Here is a 20,121-nt window from a genome sequence, read left to right as displayed (position 1 = left end):
AGTATATCAGGGGAGGTAAGCAATGCGCGATAGTCACCTGTCCCCCGTTCCACCACTGCGCGCTGCTCTGTCTTCCATCCTCTGGCTGTGACTGTTCAGGTCAGAGGGTGCGATGACGCGATTAGTGTGCGCGCCGCCCTCTGCCTGAACAGTCAGTGCAGAGGATGGAAGACAGAGCAGCACGCAGCGATGGAACGTAGAAGGTGACTATCGCAAGTGCCGGGGGCCTGAGTGAAGAGAGGTGAGTATGTGATTTTTTTATTTTAATCGCAGCACCAGCAAATGTGGCAAATGTGTGGAGCATCTTATGGGGCATATATGAGGAGCATCTTATGGGGCATAATGTGTGGAGCATCTCATGGGGCCCATAATGTGTGAAGCATCTCATGGGGCCACAATGTATGGCCCTTGATAAGGCGTTGATCCAGGGAACTAGTCTGATTGCCGTATGTGGAGCCGGGAAGGAATTTTTTTCCCCATGGTGGAGTTACTCTTTGCCACATGGGTTTTTTTTGCCTTCCTCTGGATCAACATGTTAGGGCATGTTAGGTTAGGCTATGGGTTGAACTAGATGGACTTACAGTCTTCCTTCAACCTTAATAACTATCGTATGGGGCCATAATGTGTGGAGCATCTCATGGGGCCTGTTGTGAATTCTGCTCTTGGGCTCCCTCCGGTGGTTGTTAGAGGTAGTGCAGGGGTCTCTGGGTTGTAAGTCAGGGCAGGTGTTTCTGCTTATTGCAGCTCTATTAGGTATTTAGGTTTGTAGGATCCATCAATCCCTGCCAGTTGTCCATTGTATCTTGGAGGGATTGCATCTCTGTCTGGCTCCACTTGCCCTGCTGTCATTTCAGCTAAGTGTTTGGTTTTTGCTCTCTGTAGCACGCATGCAGTGTGCTTTTATGTGCAGTGCAATCTATTGTGTTTTTGTCCAGCTTAGACTTTGTTTGGATTTTTCTGTCATGCTGGATTCTTTGGAGATGCAGATATACATCCTATGTCTTTAGTTAGATGTAGTAGATAGTATATTCTGCTGTGGATTTTTCTAGAGTTTTAATACTGACCGCTTAGTACTCTGTCCTATCCTTTTCTATTTTAGCTAGAAGTGCCTCTTTTGCTAAACTCTGTCTTTTCTGCCTGTGTGTACGTATTTCCTCTTAAACTCACAGTCAATATTTGGAGGGGGCTGCCTATCCTTTGGGGCTCTGCTCTGAGGCAAGATAGGATTTCCCATTTCCATCTTTAGGGGTATTTAGTCCTCCGGCTGTGTCGAGGTGTCTAGGCCATGTTAGGTACATCCCACGGCTACTTCTAGTTGCGGTGTCAGTATTAGGATTGCGGTCAGTACAGGTACCACTTACTCCAGAGATAGTCTCATGCGGCTCCAGGGTCACCGGATCATAACAGTACAACTGGCCAACAATGAGTTAAATGCATCTCAGAAGAAGGGAAGAAAAGTGCTGAGCCATTTTTTTTTCTGTAGTCTGTTTTGTCTTTCCTTCCCTCTTTTCCTCTGGGTGACTGAAGAGCTGTGTGCTAGCATGGATGTTCGGCAATTGGCTTCTCGTGTAGACCAACTGGCTGCTAGGGTACAGGGTATTTCTGATTATATTGTTCAGACTCCTTTTTTAGAGCCTAGGATTCCTACTCCTGATTTATTTTTTGGGGACAGGTCTAAATTTTTGAGTTTTAAAAATAACTGTAAACTGTTTTTTGCTCTGAAACCTCGTTCTTCTGGTGATCCCATTCAGCAGGTTAAATTTGTCATCTCCCTGCTGCGTGGCGATCCTCAGGATTGGGCATTTTCCCTGGAATCTGGGAATCCTGCCTTGCTTAATGTAGAAGCCTTTTTTCAGGCTCTAGGGTTATTGTATGATGAACCAAATTCTGTGGATCATGCTGAGAAGACCTTGTTGACCCTGTTTCAGGGTCAAGAAGCGGCAGAATTGTATTGTCAGAAATTTAGAAAATGGTCTGTGCTGACTAAGTGGAATGAGGATGCTTTGGCGGCAATTTTCAGAAAGGGTCTTTCTGAATCTGTTAAAGATGTTATGGTGGGGTTTCCCACGCCTATTGGTCTGAGCGATTCTATGTCTCTGGCCATTCAGATTGCTCGACGCCTGCGTGAGCGCAGAGCTGTGCGCGCTGTGGCGTTGTCCTCAGAGCAGATACCTGAGCCTATGCAGTGCGATAGGATTCTGTCTGGAGCGGAACAACGGGGATTCAGACGTCAGAATGGGTTGTGTTTTTACTGTGGTGATGCTTCTCATGTCATTTCGGTCTGCCCTAAGCGTACTAAGAGGATCGCTAGTTCAGTTACCATTGGTACCGTACAACCTAAATTTCTGTTATCTGTGACATTGATCTGCTCATTGTCGTCATTTTCTGTCATGGTGTTTGTAGATTCTGGCGCCGCTTTGAACTTAATGGACTTTGAATTTGCTAGACGTTGTGGTTTCCCCTTGCAGTCTTTGGAGAACCCTATTCCTTTAAGGGGCATTGATGCTACGCCTTTGGCTAAAAATAAACCCCAGTTTTGGACACAGGTGACCATGTGCATGGCGCCAGCCCATCGGGAGGATTGTCGCTTTCTGGTGTTGCATAATTTGCATGATGCTATTGTACTGGGTTTCCCATGGTTGCAGGTACATAATCCGGTGTTGGATTGGAAATCTATGTCTGTGACTAGTTGGGGTTGTCAGGGAGTTCATGGTGACGTTCCTTTGATGTCAATCTCCTCTTCCCCCTCTTCTGAAATTCCAGAGTTCTTGTCTGATTTTCAGGATGTGTTCAATGAGCCCAAGTCCAGTTCCCTTCCACCGCATAGGGACTGTGATTGTGCTATTGACTTAGTTCCAGGTTGTAAGTTTCCTAAGGGCCGACTTTTCAACCTGTCTGTGCCTGAACATACCGCCATGCGGAGTTATATTAAGGAGTCTTTGGAGAAAGGGCATATTCGGCCATCTTCTTCACCATTGGGAGCTGGATTTTTTTTTGTTGCCAAGAAGGATGGCTCCTTGAAACCCTGTATTGATTATCGCCTCTTGAATAAGATCACGGTCAAATTTCAATACCCTTTGCCTTTGCTTTCCGATTTGTTTGCTAGGATTAAGGGGGCTAGTTGGTTTACTAAGATTGACCTTCGAGGGGCATATAATCTTGTTCGTATTAAGCAGGGTGACGAATGGAAAACTGCGTTTAATACGCCCGAGGGCCATTTTGAATACCTTGTGATGCCTTTCAGGCTCTCTAATGCTCCATCTGATTTTCTGTCCTTCATGCATGATATCTTCCGGAATTATCTTGATAAATTCATGATTGTATATTTGGATGACATTTTTATTTTTTCCGATGATTGGGAGTCTCATGTGAAACAGGTCAGGATGGTATTTCAGATCCTTCGTGATAATGCTTTATTTGTGAAGGGATCTAAGTGTCTCTTTGGAGTGCAGAAGGTTTCTTTTTTAGGCTTCATTTTTTCTCCCTCATCTATAGAGATGGATCCGGTTAAGGTTCAGGCCATTCATGATTGGATTCAGCCCATGTCCATGAAGAGTCTTCAGAAATTTTTGGGCTTTGCTAATTTTTATTGCCGTTTCATTGCTAACTTCTCCAGTGTGGTTAAACCCCTGACCGATTTAATGAAAAAGGGCGCTGATGTGACGAATTGGTCCTCTGCGGCTGTCTCTGCCTTTCAGGAGCTTAAACGCTGATTTACTTCTGCCCCGGTGTTGCGTCAGCCAGATGTTTCTCTTCCATTTCAGGTTGAGGTTGACGCTTCTGAGATTGGGGCAGGGGCCGTTTTGTCTCAGAGGAATTCTAATGGTTCCTTGATGAGGCCATGTGCCTTCTTTTCCCGAAAGTTTTCGCCAGCGGAACGTAATTATGATGTCGGCAATCGGGAATTGTTGGCTATGAAGTGGGCGTTCGAGGAATGGCGACATTGGCTTGAGGGAGCCAAGCACCATATTGTGGTCTTGACCGATCATAAAAATCTGATTTACCTCGAGTCTGCCAAGCGGCTGAATCCTAGACAGGCTCGATGGTCTTTGTTTTTCTCCTGTTTTGATTTCGTAGTCTCGTATCTTCCGTGTTCTAAGAATATTAAGGCTGATGCCCTCTCTAGGAGCTTTTTGCCTGATTCTCCAGAGGTCCTTGAACCAGTCGGCATTCTAAAGGAAGGGGTGGTTCTTTCTGCCATCTCCCCTGATTTGCGACGGGTTCTTCAGGAATTTCAGGCTGACAAACCTGACCGCTGTCCAGTGGGGAAACTGTTCGTTCCTGATAAATGGACTAGTAGAGTGATTTCGGAGGTTCATTGTTCTGTGTTGGCTGGTCATCCTGGTATTTTTGGTACCAGGGATTTGGTTGGTAGGTCTTTTTGGTGGCCTTCTTTGTCGAGGGATGTGCGTTCTTTTGTGCAGTCCTGTGGGACTTGTGCGCGGGCTAAGCCTTGTTGTTCCCGTGCTAGTGGGTTGCTTTTGCCTTTGCCGGTCCCTGAGAGGCCTTGGACGCATATTTCTATGGATTTTATTTCAGACCTTCCGGTTTCCCAGAGGATGTCGGTTATCTGGGTGGTTTGTGACCGGTTTTCTAAGATGGTTCATTTGGTGCCTTTGCCTAAGTTGCCTTCCTCTTCTGATTTGGTTCCATTGTTTTTTCAGCATGTGGTTCGTTTGCATGGTATTCCGGAGAATATTGTGTCCGACAGAGGTTCCCAGTTTGTTTCTAGGTTTTGGCGAGCCTTTTGTGCTAGGCTGGGCATTGATTTGTCTTTTTCTTCCGCATTTCATCCTCGGACAAATGGCCAAACCGAGCGAACTAATCAGACTTTGGAAACTTATTTGAGATGCTTCGTGTCTGCTGATCAGGATGATTGGGTGGCTTTCTTGTCATTGGCCGAGTTTGCCCTTAATAAACGGGCTAGTTCGGCTACCTTGGTTTTGCCCTTCTTTTGTAATTTTGGTTTTCATCCTCGTTTTTCTTCAGGGCAGGTTGAGCCTTCTGATTGTCCTGGTGTGGATTCTGTGGTTGACAGGTTGCAGCAAATTTGGGCTCATGTGGTGGACAATTTGGTGTTGTCTCAGGAGGCGCAATGTTTTGCTAATCGTCGTCGGTGTGTTGGTTCCCGGCTTCGGGTTGGGGACTTGGTCTGGTTGTCTTCCCGTCATGTTCCTATGAAGGTTTCTTCCCCTAAGTTTAAGCCTCGGTTTATTGGTCCTTATAGGATTTCTGAGATTATCAATCCTGTGTCGTTTCGTTTGGCCCTTCCGGCATCTTTTGCCATCCATAATGTTTTCCATAGATCTTTATTGCGGAAATATGTGACGCCCGTTCTTCCCTCTGTTGATCCTCTGGCTCCTGTGTTGGTTGATGGGGAGTTGGAGTACGTGGTTGAGAAGATTTTGGATTCTCGTTTTTCGAGACGGACGCTTCAGTACCTTGTCAAATGGAAGGGTTACGGCCAGGAGGATAATTCTTAGGTTTTTGCCTCTGATGTCCATGCTGCTGATTTGGTTCGGGCCTTTCATCTGGCTCGTCCTGATCGGCCTGGGGGCTCTGGTGAGGGTTCGGTGACCCCTCTTCAAGGGGGGGGTACTGCTGTGAATTCTGCTCTTGGGCTCCCTCCGGTGGTTGTTAGTGGTAGTGCAGTGGTCTCTGGATTGTAAGTCAGGGCAGGTGTTTCTGCTTATTGCAGCTCTATTAGGTATTTAGGTTTGTAGGATCCATCAATCCCTGCCAGTTGTCCATTGTATCTTGGAGGGATTGCATCTCTGTCTGGCTCCACTTGCCCTGCTGTCATTTCAGCTAAGATAAGTGTTTGGTTTTTGCTCTCTGTAGCACGCATGCAGTGTGCTTTTATGTGCAGTGCAATCTATTGTGTTTTTGTCCAGCTTAGACTTTGGATTTTTCTGTCATGCTGGATTCTTTGGAGATGCAGATATACATCCTATGTCTTTAGTTAGATGTAGTAGATAGTATATTCTGCTGTGGATTTTTCTAGAGTTTTAATACTGACCGCTTAGTACTCTGTCCTATCCTTTTCTATTTTAGCTAGAAGTGCCTCTTTTGCTAAACTCTGTCTTTTCTGCCTGTGTGTACGTATTTCCTCTTAAACTCACAGTCAATATTTGTGGGGGGCTGCCTATCCTTTGGGGCTCTGCTCTGAGGCAAGATAGGATTTCCCATTTCCATCTTTAGGGGTATTTAGTCCTCCGGCTGTGTCGAGGTGTCTAGGCCATGTTAGGTACATCCCACGGCTACTTCTAGTTGCGGTGTCAGTATTAGGATTGCGGTCAGTACAGGTACCACCTACTCCAGAGATAGTCTCATGCGGCTCCAGGGTCACCGGATCATAACAGGGGCCATAATGTATGGAGCATCTCATGGGGCCATAATGTGTGGAGCATCTTATGGGGCCATAATGTGTGGGGCATCTCATGGGGCCATAATGTATGGAGCATCTCATGGGGCCATAATGTGTGGAGCATCTTATGGGGCCATAATGTGTGGAGCATCTTATGGGGCCATCAACCTTTATGCAGCATTGTATGGGGCAAATGTTTCTATGGAACATTTTATGGAGCCATTATTAACCTTTGTGCAGCATTATATGGGTTATATTTTAATATGGAGCATCTTATGGGGCCCATCATGAACTGTATGGAGCATTATATGGGGCTGCTGATTCAATATGGATATTCAAAAACACTTAACCTACTGATGTCTCAATTAATTTTACTTTTATTGGTATCTATTTTTATTTTTGTCATTTACCGGTAGCTGCTGCATTTCCCACCCTAGGTGTCATGATCCATTCCGGAGATTAGTCCTGTCTGATCTTTCTCTGGGTGGATCATGTCTAGGGTTAACTTTGCTCTGCCTCATTCTGGGCTCGGGTTTGCTATTTAGCTCCCAGGTATCCTGAGGGTGGTGTCAGCTATAGCTCTGTCTTTGGCGTGTGTACCTGACTCTGGAAGCTCTTGTCTTCTCCTGCTGTGAACCCTGACTTGCCCTGTGTCTGTTATCTCCCCCTGCCTGCCCTTTCCCAGTGTCTCTTTGTTTGTCTGTAGATCTGCTTGACTCCCTGGTTCTGACCTCCTGGCTTGGCGTTTTGACTCCGTTTCAGTTTGTCCCTATTGTACCGTATTTTTGCCCGTCCTGGTTTACTGATCCCTTGCTATGTCCTGACCATCCATTCTGTCTAAATCATTTTGTACTGTAGTGCTATCTTGTGTTTTGACTTGGCTATCCTGACCTCTCTCTTGCCACTAGGTGGCATCTGTTCAGCTGCTCTGTGTGTGCAGTCTCGCTTCTCTACCAAGCTCCCCCTGGTGGAGGTTGCGCTGTACTGCACTGCAGCTGCATGACACTAGGCTTATACTCGAGTCAATAAGTTTTCCCAGTTTTTTGTGGCAAAATTAGGGGGGTCAGCTTATACTCGGGTCAGCTTATACTCGAGTAGATACAGTATTTAACTCCAAAACATCTTAACAGGCCAAGTTACATGTTAACATAGGAACCATTCTTTGATATCACCTTCACAATTCTTGCATCCATTGAACTTGTGAGTTTACTGAGAGTTTCTGCTTCTATTTCTTTACATGAAGTCAGAATAGCCTCCCAGAGCTGCTTTTTTTATGTGAACTGCCTCCCACCCTCATAGATCTTTTGCTTGATGATACTCCAAAGGTTCTCTATAGGGTTGAGGTCAGGGGAAGATGGTGGCCTCACCATGAGTTTGTCTCCTTTTATGCCCAAGCAGCCAATGACTCAGAGGTATTCGTTGCAGCATGAGATGGTACATTGCCATACATGAAGATGACTTGGCTCCTAAAGGCACGTTTCTGCTTTTTGTACCACGGAAGAAAGTTGTCAGTCAGAAACTCTATATACTTTGCAGAGGTCATTTTCACACCTTCAGGAACCTTAAAGGGCTCTACCAGCTGTTTATCCATGATTCCGGCCCAAAACATGACTCCTCCACCTCCTTGCTGACGTCGCCGCCTTGTTGGGACATGGTGGCCATCCACCAACCATCCATTGCTCTATCCATCAGGACCATCCATGGTTGCTCGACACTCATCAGTAAACAAGACTGAAAATAAGTCTTCATGTATGTCTGGGCCCACTACAACCGATTCTGCTTGTGAACGCTGTTTAGGGGTGGCTGAATAGTAGGTTTATGCATCACAGCAAGCCTCTGAAGGATCCTACACCTTGAAGTTCGAGGGACTCCAGAGGCATCAGCAGCTTCAAATAACTATTTGCTGCTTTGTAATGGTATTTTGACAGCTGCTCTCTTAATCCAATGAATTTGTCTGGCAGAAACCTTCCTCATTATGCCTTTATCTGCATGTACTCTGTGCTCTGTTTCAGTCACAAATGTCTTCACAGTATGATGATCACTCTTAAGTTTTTGTGAAATATCTAATGTTTTGATACCTTGTCCAAGGCATTGCACTATTTAACGCTTTCCAGCAGCAGAGAGATCCTTTTTATTTCCCATATTGCTTGAAACCTGTGGCCTGCTTAATAATGTGCAACATCATTTTTAAGTAGTTTTCCTTTAAAAAGAATCACCTAGAAAACTAATTATCACGTGTTTAAGATTGATTGCAGTGATCCATTGAGCCCTGAGACACAATACCATCCACAAGTTTATTTGAAAAACAAAACAATTAAATATTTCTGACACTTAAATTCCATTTGCATCATAATTTGGAACACAATATAAATATATATATATATATATATATATAGTATACTGTATATATATATATATATATATATATATATATATATATATATATATTTTCTTTTTAAATTTATTTATTTAGTCATGGCTGAAATTGAATTTGTTCCAGAAAGTAGAGTATGTCTCCCAGAAAATTATTGCAATTGCATGTGTCTTGTTATACACATGTTATTTCCTTTGTGTGTATTGGAGCAACACAAAAATTCAGTAAAAATGGCAAATTGGACATCATTTCACACAAAAAAACCCAAAATGGTCCAAAATTATGGCTATACAACTTTGTTTCAAGCATGTGATGCTTGTTGAAACTCACCTGTGGCAAGAAACAGGTGTGAGCAATAATAAAATCACACCTGAAACCAGATGAAAAGGGGTGAAGTTGACTCAATCTTTACATTGTGTGTGTGTGTCACACTAAGCACAAAGAACAGAAAAAGGAGAAGAGAATTGTCTGATGATTTGAGAACCAACATTTTTGAAAAATATCAACAATCTCCAGAGATCTTGATGTTCCTTTGTCTATGGTGCGCAACATAATCAAAAAGTTTACAATCCATGGCACTGTAACTATTCTCCCTGGATGTGGACAGCAGAGAAAAATTTATGAAAGGTTGGAGTGCAGGATAAGATAAGCAGCCCGAATCAAGTTCTAGAGAAATTTATGCTGTCCTGCAGGCTGAGCGTGCATCAGTGTCAGGGCAAACTATCCGTGAACATTTGAATGAAATGGAACGCTATGGCAGGAAACCCAGGATGACCCCACTGTTGACACAGACATAAAAAAGCTAGACTGCAGTTTGCCAAATGTACGTGAGTAAGCCAAAATCCTTTTGAGAAAGCATCTTGTGGACAGATGAGACCAAGATAAAGCTTTTTGCTAAAGCACCTCATTCGTGTTTACCAAAAAAAAAGGAATGAGGACTACAAACAAAAGAACTCAGTAACAACAGTCAATGGAGGTTCAAAGATGTTTTGGGTTTTTTTTTTGCTGCATCTGGCATCGAAAGCTATGGCTGTGTGTAAGACATCATGAAATCAGAAGAGTGCCAAAAGATTTTGGGTCGCAGTCTAGTGCCCAGTGTCAGAAAGCTAGCTTTTGAACTAGTTCATGGGTCTACAAGCAGGACAATGACCCAAAACATACTTCAAGAAGGATGCAGAAATGGAAACAAAGCACTGCAGACTACGGATCTAAATCCTATTGAACACCTGTGCAGAGATCTTAAAATTGCTGTTGGGATAAGGCACCCTTCAAATATGACAGACCTGAAGTACCGTAGTTTGCAAAAGAAGAGTGGTCCAAAACTCCAGTTGAGAGTTATAAGAAGCTTGTTGATTGTTATTGGAAGCGATTGATTGCATTTATTTATTCCAAAGGGTATGTAGCCAAATATTAAGTTGAGGGTGCCAACATTTATGTCCAAACCATTTGTGGGTTTTTTTGTTAAATGTTGTTCAATTTGTCTTGTATATATGTATATAGCAAAACGTGTAATTGTAATAATTTTCTGGGGGAAATACTTAATTTTCTGGAACAATTCAATGGATGCCAACACTTTAGGCCATGACTGTATATATATATATATATATATATATATATATATATATATATATATATATATATATATATATTGCAGCATAGCGCCTACTACGTGTCTTGGGGGACACTCGCTTGGCATGGGATTAACGCACTCGAGCACGGTTTTCTATCAAAACAGAGTCTTTTAGGTTTATTTCTCACAACATAAACCACATCCACAGGAACTTAGTATCGGTTTGAACACCATCTGGATGTATTCAACTTCACCACAGTTCGTCTCTGACCCCGGTCAGCATACGACACGGACCTCATCCGTTACCTGCTGGTGACCTTCACAGGTTCCTGGACACCTCTTGGCCTCAGAGATGCCCCATACACAATGTCTCTCTCTTCTAACCCCGGTTAGCATAACACGGATCCCTTTCTGTTACCTGTTGGTGCCGCACAGGTTTCTCAGATACCTCTCCTCCACAGAGGTATCTTTCAGACGTTTCCCACTCTGACCCCGGTCAGTACAACACGGATCTCCATCCGTCCCACACACTGGCATGTGCTAGGTCCAGAGCCCTGCCATGTGCTCTTCAGGACTTCCAACACACATGTGGTGATGTGGTGATTGTGTGTGGTAATGTGGGGGCCGTGATTGTGTGTGGTAATGTGGGAGGATGGCATTGTGTGTGATGATGTGTTGGGGGCGGGATTGTGTGTGGTGATGTGGTGGGGCGGAGCTACTGTGCAGGGGGCGGGATTAGGGAGTAATCACGATGCCTCTTATATATATAGATATATATATGTTAGGACTGGCGGAACGCACCAAATAATGATATTAGAGAATATGAGGTGCATTCGCAGTCCGGGATCCACCGTGCAGAGATGACACTTGCTGCTGAGTAATGGAGGATGGACACTTGCTCACACATGGGTTAGACCTCACCCAGTGTGAATGGAAGCGAACTCTGTTGCTTCACAGAGTCGGCATAAATATGCTGCACCCTGTTAACAGTCACAGGGTACAGCTGAAAGACACTAGTGGGATCCCTATGAATCATCCCCACTAAACTGGTGATTGGACTCGCTCTGACCCTCGGTGGCTTTTGAGCCCGCATCTGAGGACACCCTGAGTCAGATGCTGAGTCCAAGCGGGAATTCCCACCCTACACTGACCGGCTGTCAGGAAAGCGCAGATTGCGCATGGTGCCGTACAGGCGGGCACTGCGAATAGACGCAGAATCGTGTGCTAAGTGTGCAGGTAGCACTGTCGGGCGCAAGGTAGATTCCACCATTCGCGAGCAGTCATCAACACTAGGAATGGGAATCATTAAGGAGCTTTCATCCATCGACAGGCATTCATCTACACACACACGTTATCAAGTTTATACTAGCGCATGGCCGAGCGGCCATGGGATCCTTTTACAGAGGTAGCGCTCCAGGACCTTCCAGATGGTCCAATAGGAGCCGCAACAGGACCTGAGCATGTGACCCCCGACCTCCAATGGGAGATCGTCCTGTGGGCATGCTCAATATGGGAAAAGCTGGACTTAGTCCCTGAAATGCCTGCTCGCTGCTGATCAGTGCAGGCTACAAAGGCAGAGCCTGGAAAGGTAGCAGTAACCGAGTGCACAGTATCAGCTTGAACCAGATGCTGGGATCTCCATCTCTGCTGAGCAGGTTCCACTGTGGCTGGAGGAGAATGGGAGACTGCAGTAGACATGGTTTGAGATTCCTCCTGTGCGGTGGTGGGAACTCGACACCTAACATATATGAACTTGACACCTAACATATATATATATACATACAGTGGGTACGGAAAGTATTCAGACCCCATTCAATTTTTCACTCTTTGTTTCATAGCAGCCATTTGGTAAATTCAAAAAAGTTCATTTTTTCTCATTAATATCATTAATATACACTCTGCACCCCATCTTCAGTGAAAAAAACTGAAATGTAGAAGTTTTTGCAAATGTATTAAAAAAGTTAAAACTGAAATATCACATGGTGATAGGTATTCTGACTCTTTGCTCAGTATTGAGTAGAAGCACTCTTTTGAGCTAGTACAGCCATGAGTCTTCTTGGGAATGATGCAATAAGTTTTCACACCTGGAATTGGGGATCCTCTGCCATTCTTACTTGCAGATCCTCGCCAGTTCCGTCAGGTTGGATGGTGAGCGTTAGTGGATAGCCATTTTCAGGTCTCTCCGGAAATGCTCAATTGGGTTTAGGTCTGGGCTCTGGCTGGGCCAGTCAAGAATGCTAACAGAGTTGTTCTTAAGCCACTCCTTTGTTATTTTAGCTGTGTGCTTAGGGTCATTGCCTTGTTGGAAGGTGAACCTTCGGCCAAGTCTGCGGTCCAGAGCACACTGAAAGAGGTTTTCATCCAGGATATCTCTGTACTTGGTGCATTCATGTTTCCTTCAATGACAACCAGTTGTCCTGTCCCTGCAGCTGAAAAACACCTCTATAGCATGATGCTGCCACCACCATGTTTCACTGCAGGGATTATATTGGGCAGGTGATGAGCAGTGCCTGGTTTTCTCCACACATACCGCTTAGAAATATCACCAAAAAGGTCTATTTTCATCAGACCAGAGAATTTCAATTCTCATACTCTGGGAGTCCTTCATGTGTTTTTTTAGCAAACTCTACGTCGGCTTTCATATGTCTTGCACTGAGGAATGGCTTCTGTCGGGCCACTCTGCCATAAATGCCTGACTGGTGGAGGGCTGCAGTGATAGTTGACTTTGTGGAACTTTCTTCCATCTCCCTACTGCATCTGTGGAGCTCATCTACAGTTATCTTGGGGTTCTTCTTTCCCTCTCTCACAAAGGATCTTCTTCCATGATTGCTCAGTTAGGCTGGACAGCCAGGTCTAGGAAGACTTCTGGTGGTCCCAAACTTCTTGCATTTAAGGATTATGGAGGCCACTGTGTTCTTATGAACCTTGAGTACTGCAGAGATTCTGTTGTAACCTAGGTCATATCTATGCCTTGCCACAATTCTGTCTCTGAGCTCCTTGGCCAGTTCCTTTGACCTCATGTTTCTCATTTGGTCTGACATGCACTGTGAGCTGTGAGATCTTATACATATAGGTGTGTGCCTTTCCAAATCAAGTCTTATCGGTTTAATTAAACAAAGCTGGACTCCAATGAAGGAGTAGAACCATCTCAAGGATGATCATAAGGAAATGGACAGCATATGACTTAAATATGAGTGTCTGAGCAAAGGGTCTGAATACTTAGGACCATGTAATATTTCATTTTTTCTTTTTTACTAAATTTGCAAAAATGTCTACATTTCTGTTTTTTGTCAGTCAAGATGGGGTGCAGAGTTGACATTAATGGGAAAAAATTAAAATTTTTTAATTTACCAAATGGCTGCTATGAAACAAAGAGTGAAAAATTTAAAGGGGTATGGATACTTTCTGTACCCACTGTGCATATATATAAAATCTGAGAGCAGCATGTTACAGGGACCCTGATTCCATTGATGTGTCACTTATTAGGCTGCTTGCTGTTGTTTTTCCATTCCATGATAAGAACAGAAAATATACATTCATGCAGGAAAAGAAAAAATGCATGAAGGTTCCTTTAGGTGTAACGTCAGTTTAATAGAAAAATATCGCTGTATACTGATGTCCTTCTTGTTCTAGTGTCAACAAAGCCTTGAATTGTGTATAGACATGGGTTTTTTTCATTCACAGGAGAATACTGGATTGACCCCAACCAAGGTTGTAAAATGGATGCCATTAAAGTGTTCTGCAATATGGAATCTGGTGAAACATGCATTAATGCCAATCCTAGAAATATCCCACAAAAGAACTGGTACAGCCGCACAGAAGGGGTTAAGAAACATGTCTGGTTTGGCGAGTCTATGAGTGGAGGTTTCCAGGTAGGACTAAAAGAAAGATGTTGTTTTGGCCATACACCAATAATAATGAGCATGTTAAAATGTACATTGTTTAATATTGTAATATTGGATACAGATTTCATTTCACTGGGCTTTCTTGATCTAGCGAAGACAGAACATAATGCTGCCCACAAATCTTGCATACACTCTTTTAAAATCTGACTAAGGCTACGTTCACATTTGCGTTGTTGGGCGCAGCGTCGGAGACGCGACGCAACCAACAACGCATGTACACAACGCAGCGTTTTGCGACGAATGCGTTGTCATAAGATCCTACAGATCAGGACTTTCGGCGCAGGGAAAACGCTACAAGTAGCATCCCCTGCGCCCTGTCTGGTGCGTCTATATGACGCATGCGTCGTAAAACGCAGTACAACGCATACCGGGGCATGTCCATGTGCCCCCCATGTTAAAGATAGGGCGCATGACGCATGTGTCGGTATGCGTCGCCGACGCTGCGCCCAACAACGCAAATGTGAACATAGCCTAATAAATATTTATCATTGTTTTTTTTTATTTTTTCTAATGTAGTAATATTATTTCCTACTTGCACTTTGCAGTTCAGCTATGGTGATCCAGAGCTCCCAGAAGATGTTTCTGATGTGCAAATGGCATTCCTAAGAATTCTTTCCAGCCGAGGCTCTCAAAATATCACTTACCACTGCAAGAACAGTGTTGCATACATGGATGGACAGAACGGAAATGTTAAGAAAGCTGTGAAATTTATGAGCTCGACTGAAAGTGAACTAAAGGCAGAAGGAAACAGCAAATTCACATACACTGTTTTGGAAGATGGTTGCACTGTAAGTATTTTATCACCTCCTTGTGTTCCTCCTGCTCTTTGTGTCTCATCTTCTTGCCTTTATTACTACTATGTTGTTTTATATTTGCTAACAATAGGTAAGCTTGGCATAACAAGTTTGTTTTACTTTGAAAATATTTATCATCTCCCTTCCTTCTCAATTATAATTAATACAAGCTTATCTGGAACAGTTATTCTCAGTCTTATTATATTAGAAATCTCAGAAAATATTTTGATTCCCAGAGAAACCATTTCCGGTGACTACCTCTTGAAGCTCATCAGCCTCATCAATTTAGGCTGATGAAAAACACATAATTACCCATGATCCAGACTGCCACAGACAGCCTAAATCTTCCATATATGATTATGATGTGCAGAGGAATATCTCCATATAAGACTCCTAAGCAACTGTGTTTATTATATACTGCATTTCATTACTGAACTATTTGCACCCAGCTCCTAGTTTTGCTTGGTCCAAATGCATATGCACTTTATCACTTGATTCACTTTCTAGCATTGTGCTATTTATTTATGATGGCCTATCATTAAATATGATTATTGTTGGACCTGTTGCATATTTCCGCCCAATTTTTGCTTGTCCTTTTTGTACAAATGTCATCCCTTTTTTAATTATGTTTTAATATGGCTCAAGAAAAATTACTTTTATATGATCATCTTTCTGGAGGACTATTTTTGTAGGTTGTCCTGATTTTCACGGTCCTCCGTGTGTAGTTGTGGGCTTATTTGGTATTTTTCTCTGACTAGCTAGGGGCCAACAGGGTTTACCAGGGAGAGCCATTGTTGAGCGGGGGCACCATATTGTGACCAAGCTAGGGTGCCAACCTTCATTGGTAGGAAGTGGTTTACTAGGGCTTTATAGGGTGAGGTAGAATACATATCAATTTAGTACCAATTGTTTGGCCTGGCCAGGTGTTTTTTATTGTTTTTTGAGATCTGGGTAATTTTTTGGATAAAAATTAAAGGTTATATTTTAAGGTATAGATGTCTGTGAGCCACTTGTCATTTCGGACGGAGTCAAATGGAAGGCTGTTCTGTGGTCAGATGAATCGAAATTAGAATTTTTTTATGGAAACCATAGGCACAGTGTCCTGCAGACTGAAGAGTAGAAGACCATCCAGCTTGTTATAAGCGCACAGTTCCTGCATCTCTGATGGTATGAGGTTGAGTTAGTGCCTATGACATGGGCAGCTTACATATCTTGAAAGGCACTGTCTGTGCTGAACATACCTTGCAATATAGAGGTTCTAGGACAATTCCCATTCAGAAAACGGCTATTTCAGAGAAAGTCTTGCATACAGTATTTCAGCAAGACAATGCTAAACCACATACTGCATCCATGACAACATGGCTTCACAGATGAAGAATTCATGTGATAAACCTGCTGTCCAGACATCTCACTAATAGAAAAAATTTGGTGCATAATAAAATTAAAAATCAGGCAAAGAAGACCACGAAAATCCTGCATCATACCAAAAATGGGACAACATTTCTCACCCAAAGCTCCAGCAATGGTCTCCTAACTTCACTGACATTAACAGATTTTTGTAAAAAGTTAATGCTACTCAATGGTAGACATGGCCGTGTCCCTACTTTTATCAGATGTGCTGCTTCCTTCAATTATTAAATGAGGTAATTTTTTCAAATGAAATAGAAAAAGTCTGATTTTCACCTTCTGTTCTGTGTTCTGTTGGGGATAAAATATGTCTATTAGAGATTTCCCAATCATTGCATTCTTGTTGTCTTTACATTTTGCTTAGCATAGCAACCTTTTTGGAATTGTTGGATATTTTCTACTTTTTGGAAGGATTATAATTTGCATTTCCCCTACAGTGATTTATGATATTTTTGTATGCCAGTCCTGCCTTATTTCAGGAATTTGTACTTTGAATTATAGTTTCTACACACAATATTGGTGATACCTACTAGTTGTCTATTTGTCAGCCTACCAATTTATTTGGGCCAGACCATTCTGCTCGGGTGTCGTGTTCTATTGATTTTTTATTCTATTAATTTTTTTTAAATTGTCTATTTATCTATGAAATAATGAAGACATTTATATGGTTTTATATTTAGTTTTACTATTGCCGGCACTCTTTGATCCCTTTCGTTTGTTTGTAGTCAGATCATGATTTCTAGCTAAGTTGTGTTTCCATGTATTGTTGGAAGTGGGTATGTCTTATATTCACAATACAAATGGGATGCATTATAAGGTAGAGCTCTCCAGAATAGGCCCACCTATTTTAAAGATAATAATTTTCTCAATTCAACTAGAAGTACAGTAAAGCTGGATACCAAAAAAGTGCATTTAAATATCAGGGAGGAGATTTTTCAAAAATAATTGTACACCCATTATAACATTTACTTTCAATGTAATTATACCAACTTTGTCAGGTCTAAGGGATCTACTTAATAATGTATGCAGTTAGTATTGCAAAATGTAGTAACTGCTAAATATACAAAGTACGTACAAAGTCTGGCCAGCTACTTTGGTAACTTAATAGTTACTATATTTTTGTGGCATTCATTATTTCTATGTCAACCCTAGTTAACCGTGTACTCTATTTCTTATTGCTTTACAGAAACACACAGGAGACTGGGGTAAAACAGTTTTCGAGTACAGAACACGCAAGACTATGAGATTGCCAATTGTAGATATTGCACCATTGGATATTGGAGGACCAGATCAAGAATTTGGTGTTGAAGTGGGACCAGTTTGCTTCTTGTAGATTTAGGGTATTACATAATTTTAAACCACAGCAAACAATCAGCACTCCGGTTTTTGTCCCTATTATAACTGCATCACCAAAATAGTTATTTATTTTCCACACATTGTGGAAAACAGGGATGTTTTGATGGAGAGTCGCTAAATATTTTGCAATAACACAAAGTAAATGCTTTGCTCTATTTTTTTCTACAAAAAATCCTATTTTGAAGACCTCTGAATGGTGCTATAAATATCAAAATGAAAAACTAAAGAACACTGTGTATTTTTTTTAAATTGTAGCAAAACAAGCACTGATCAATGCATTCATCAAACTTCACCCAGCTTTCTAACCAAGATGAAGTTCATAGCATACAATAAGAACTTCCATGTTTCATCTACCTCATCATGGGCAGAATGTGGGGAGAGTTTGATAACGCATCACAGTGTGCTAGACCGGGCTGAAAGTCAACACACTCGTTTTTATTTGGTTTCTGAAACATTTTGTTAAGCACAAATACTATTTTGTATAAGATCTACTGTCCTGAACTCATAAACAAATTCAGTTTTGCTCGGTGCTGTCTATATGTTCCTGTCATTGCTGGCCAAGACCACTAAAATATAAGAGAAGTTTGAAATCTGACATCATGGTGCTAAATCCTAACATCTTTCCATTCAGAATCTTTGTGTGAAGTATTGACTGAACACAATAACTGAACACAGGGGAAAAAAAAAGTTTTACAACACAATAAAAATGTCTGTCTTCTGTTTAGAATGATTTGCTGACAACTTCTTTAATGAAATCGGTCAATGACATGTGGCATTAGTCAATGTTAGTCAGCAATGTTAGTATGCTGCTGCAATACTACACCACAGTTGGCAGGCTTTAATCATCTTTGTAAACTTCTCATTATGGTTGTTGTGTAAGATACACATAATAAAATGATGTACAAACTCATTCATGCTTTTTTGGAGCTGTTGTTTTATTATTATATGCTAGATGGTAGCATCTCATGCCAATGTTAAAAAAAAATATATATATATACATATATATACTGCATATACACACAGTATATACAGATGCTTCTCACAAAATAAGAATATCATCAAAAAGTTAATTTATTTCAGTTCTTCAATACAAAAAATGAAACTCCTATATTATATAGGGTCATTACAAACAGAGTGATCTATTTCAAGTGTTTATTTCTGTTAATGTTTATGATTATGGATTACAGCCAATGAAAACCCAAAAGTCAATATCTCAGTAAATTAGAATAATTAACAAAAACAGCTGCAAAGACTTCCTAAGTAGGGTTGAGCGAAACGGGTCGATCATTTTCAAAAGTCGCCGACTTTTGGCTAAGTCGGCGTCTCATGAAACCCGATCCGACCCCTGTGCTTGTCGGCCATGCGGTACGCGACTTTCGCGCCAAAGTCGCGTTTCAATGACGCGAAAAGCGCCATTTCTCAGCCAATGAAGGTGAACGCAGAGTGTGGGCAGCGTGATGACATAGGTCCTGGTCCCCACCATCTTAGAGAAGGGCATTGCAGTGATTGGCTTGCTGTCTGCGGCGTCACAGGGGCTATAAAGGGGCGTTCCCGCCGACCGCCATCTTACTGCTGCTGATCTGAGCTTAGGGAGAGGTTGCTGCCGCTTCGTCAGAAGCAGGGAGAGCGTTAGGCAGGGTCCACTAACCACCAAACCGCTTGTGCTGCAGCGATTTCCACTGTCCAACACCACCTTCGGTGTTCAGGGACAGTGGAAGCTATTTTTTTTTTTTTTTCCCCTCAGCGCTGTAGCTCATTGGGCTGCCCTAGAAGGCTCCCTGATAGCTGTATTCCTGTGTGTACGCCACTGTGGAAACCAACTGCTTTTTTCAAAGCACATATCCTCTTGTTCCTTCCTTTCTGCACAGCTATCTTTTTTGTTTGTCCACACTTTTTATTTAATTTGTGCATCAGTCCACTCCTATTGCTGCCTGCCATACCTGGCTGAGATTACTGCAGGGGAGATAGTAATTGTAGGACAGTCCCTGTTTTTTTTTTTTTTTTTTTTTTTGTGGGAGATTAAGATTGGCATTTCTGCTAGAGTGCCATCCCTGTGTGTGCCATCTCTCACTGAGTGGGCCATAGAAAGCCTATTTATTTTTTCCTTCATTTGTGTTCTAAAATCTACCTCAACACAAAAACACTACATCAATCAGTGGGAGAAAAATATTGGCCTCAGTCAGGGCTTGTGTGCCACTGCTGTGTGTGCTATCTCTCATTCAGTGGGCTATAGAAAGCCTATTTATTTATTTTTTTTTTTTAAATATTATTTGGTTTCTAAAGTCTCCCTGAAACAAAAAAAATACCTAAAAAAACAGTGGGAGAGTAATATTGCCCTTTCAGCTTGT

General features: G+C 42.3%; 1 protein-coding gene across 1 annotated transcript in view; it reads left to right on the top strand.

Annotated features, from left to right (window-relative positions):
• The window catches only part of COL3A1 (collagen type III alpha 1 chain), a 255,502-nt gene extending 236,819 nt beyond the window's left edge, over positions 1–18,683 (top strand). Inside the window, exons 49-51 of the mRNA XM_077275669.1 lie at positions 13,996–14,183; positions 14,762–15,004; positions 17,604–18,683. Of these exons, the coding sequence (XP_077131784.1) occupies positions 13,996–14,183; positions 14,762–15,004; positions 17,604–17,750 (578 nt within the window). The 3' untranslated portion in view covers positions 17,751–18,683. The remainder of the gene's footprint in view (positions 1–13,995; positions 14,184–14,761; positions 15,005–17,603) is intronic.
• Positions 18,684–20,121: the final 1,438 nt, after the last annotated feature.

The sequence above is a fragment of the Ranitomeya variabilis genome, chromosome 7, assembly GCF_051348905.1.
Source record: "Ranitomeya variabilis isolate aRanVar5 chromosome 7, aRanVar5.hap1, whole genome shotgun sequence".
In the NCBI taxonomy this organism is placed as follows: domain Eukaryota; kingdom Metazoa; phylum Chordata; class Amphibia; order Anura; family Dendrobatidae; genus Ranitomeya; species Ranitomeya variabilis.
Note: the sequence above shows the minus strand (reverse complement) of the source record. Positions and strands in the feature narration are given on the sequence as shown.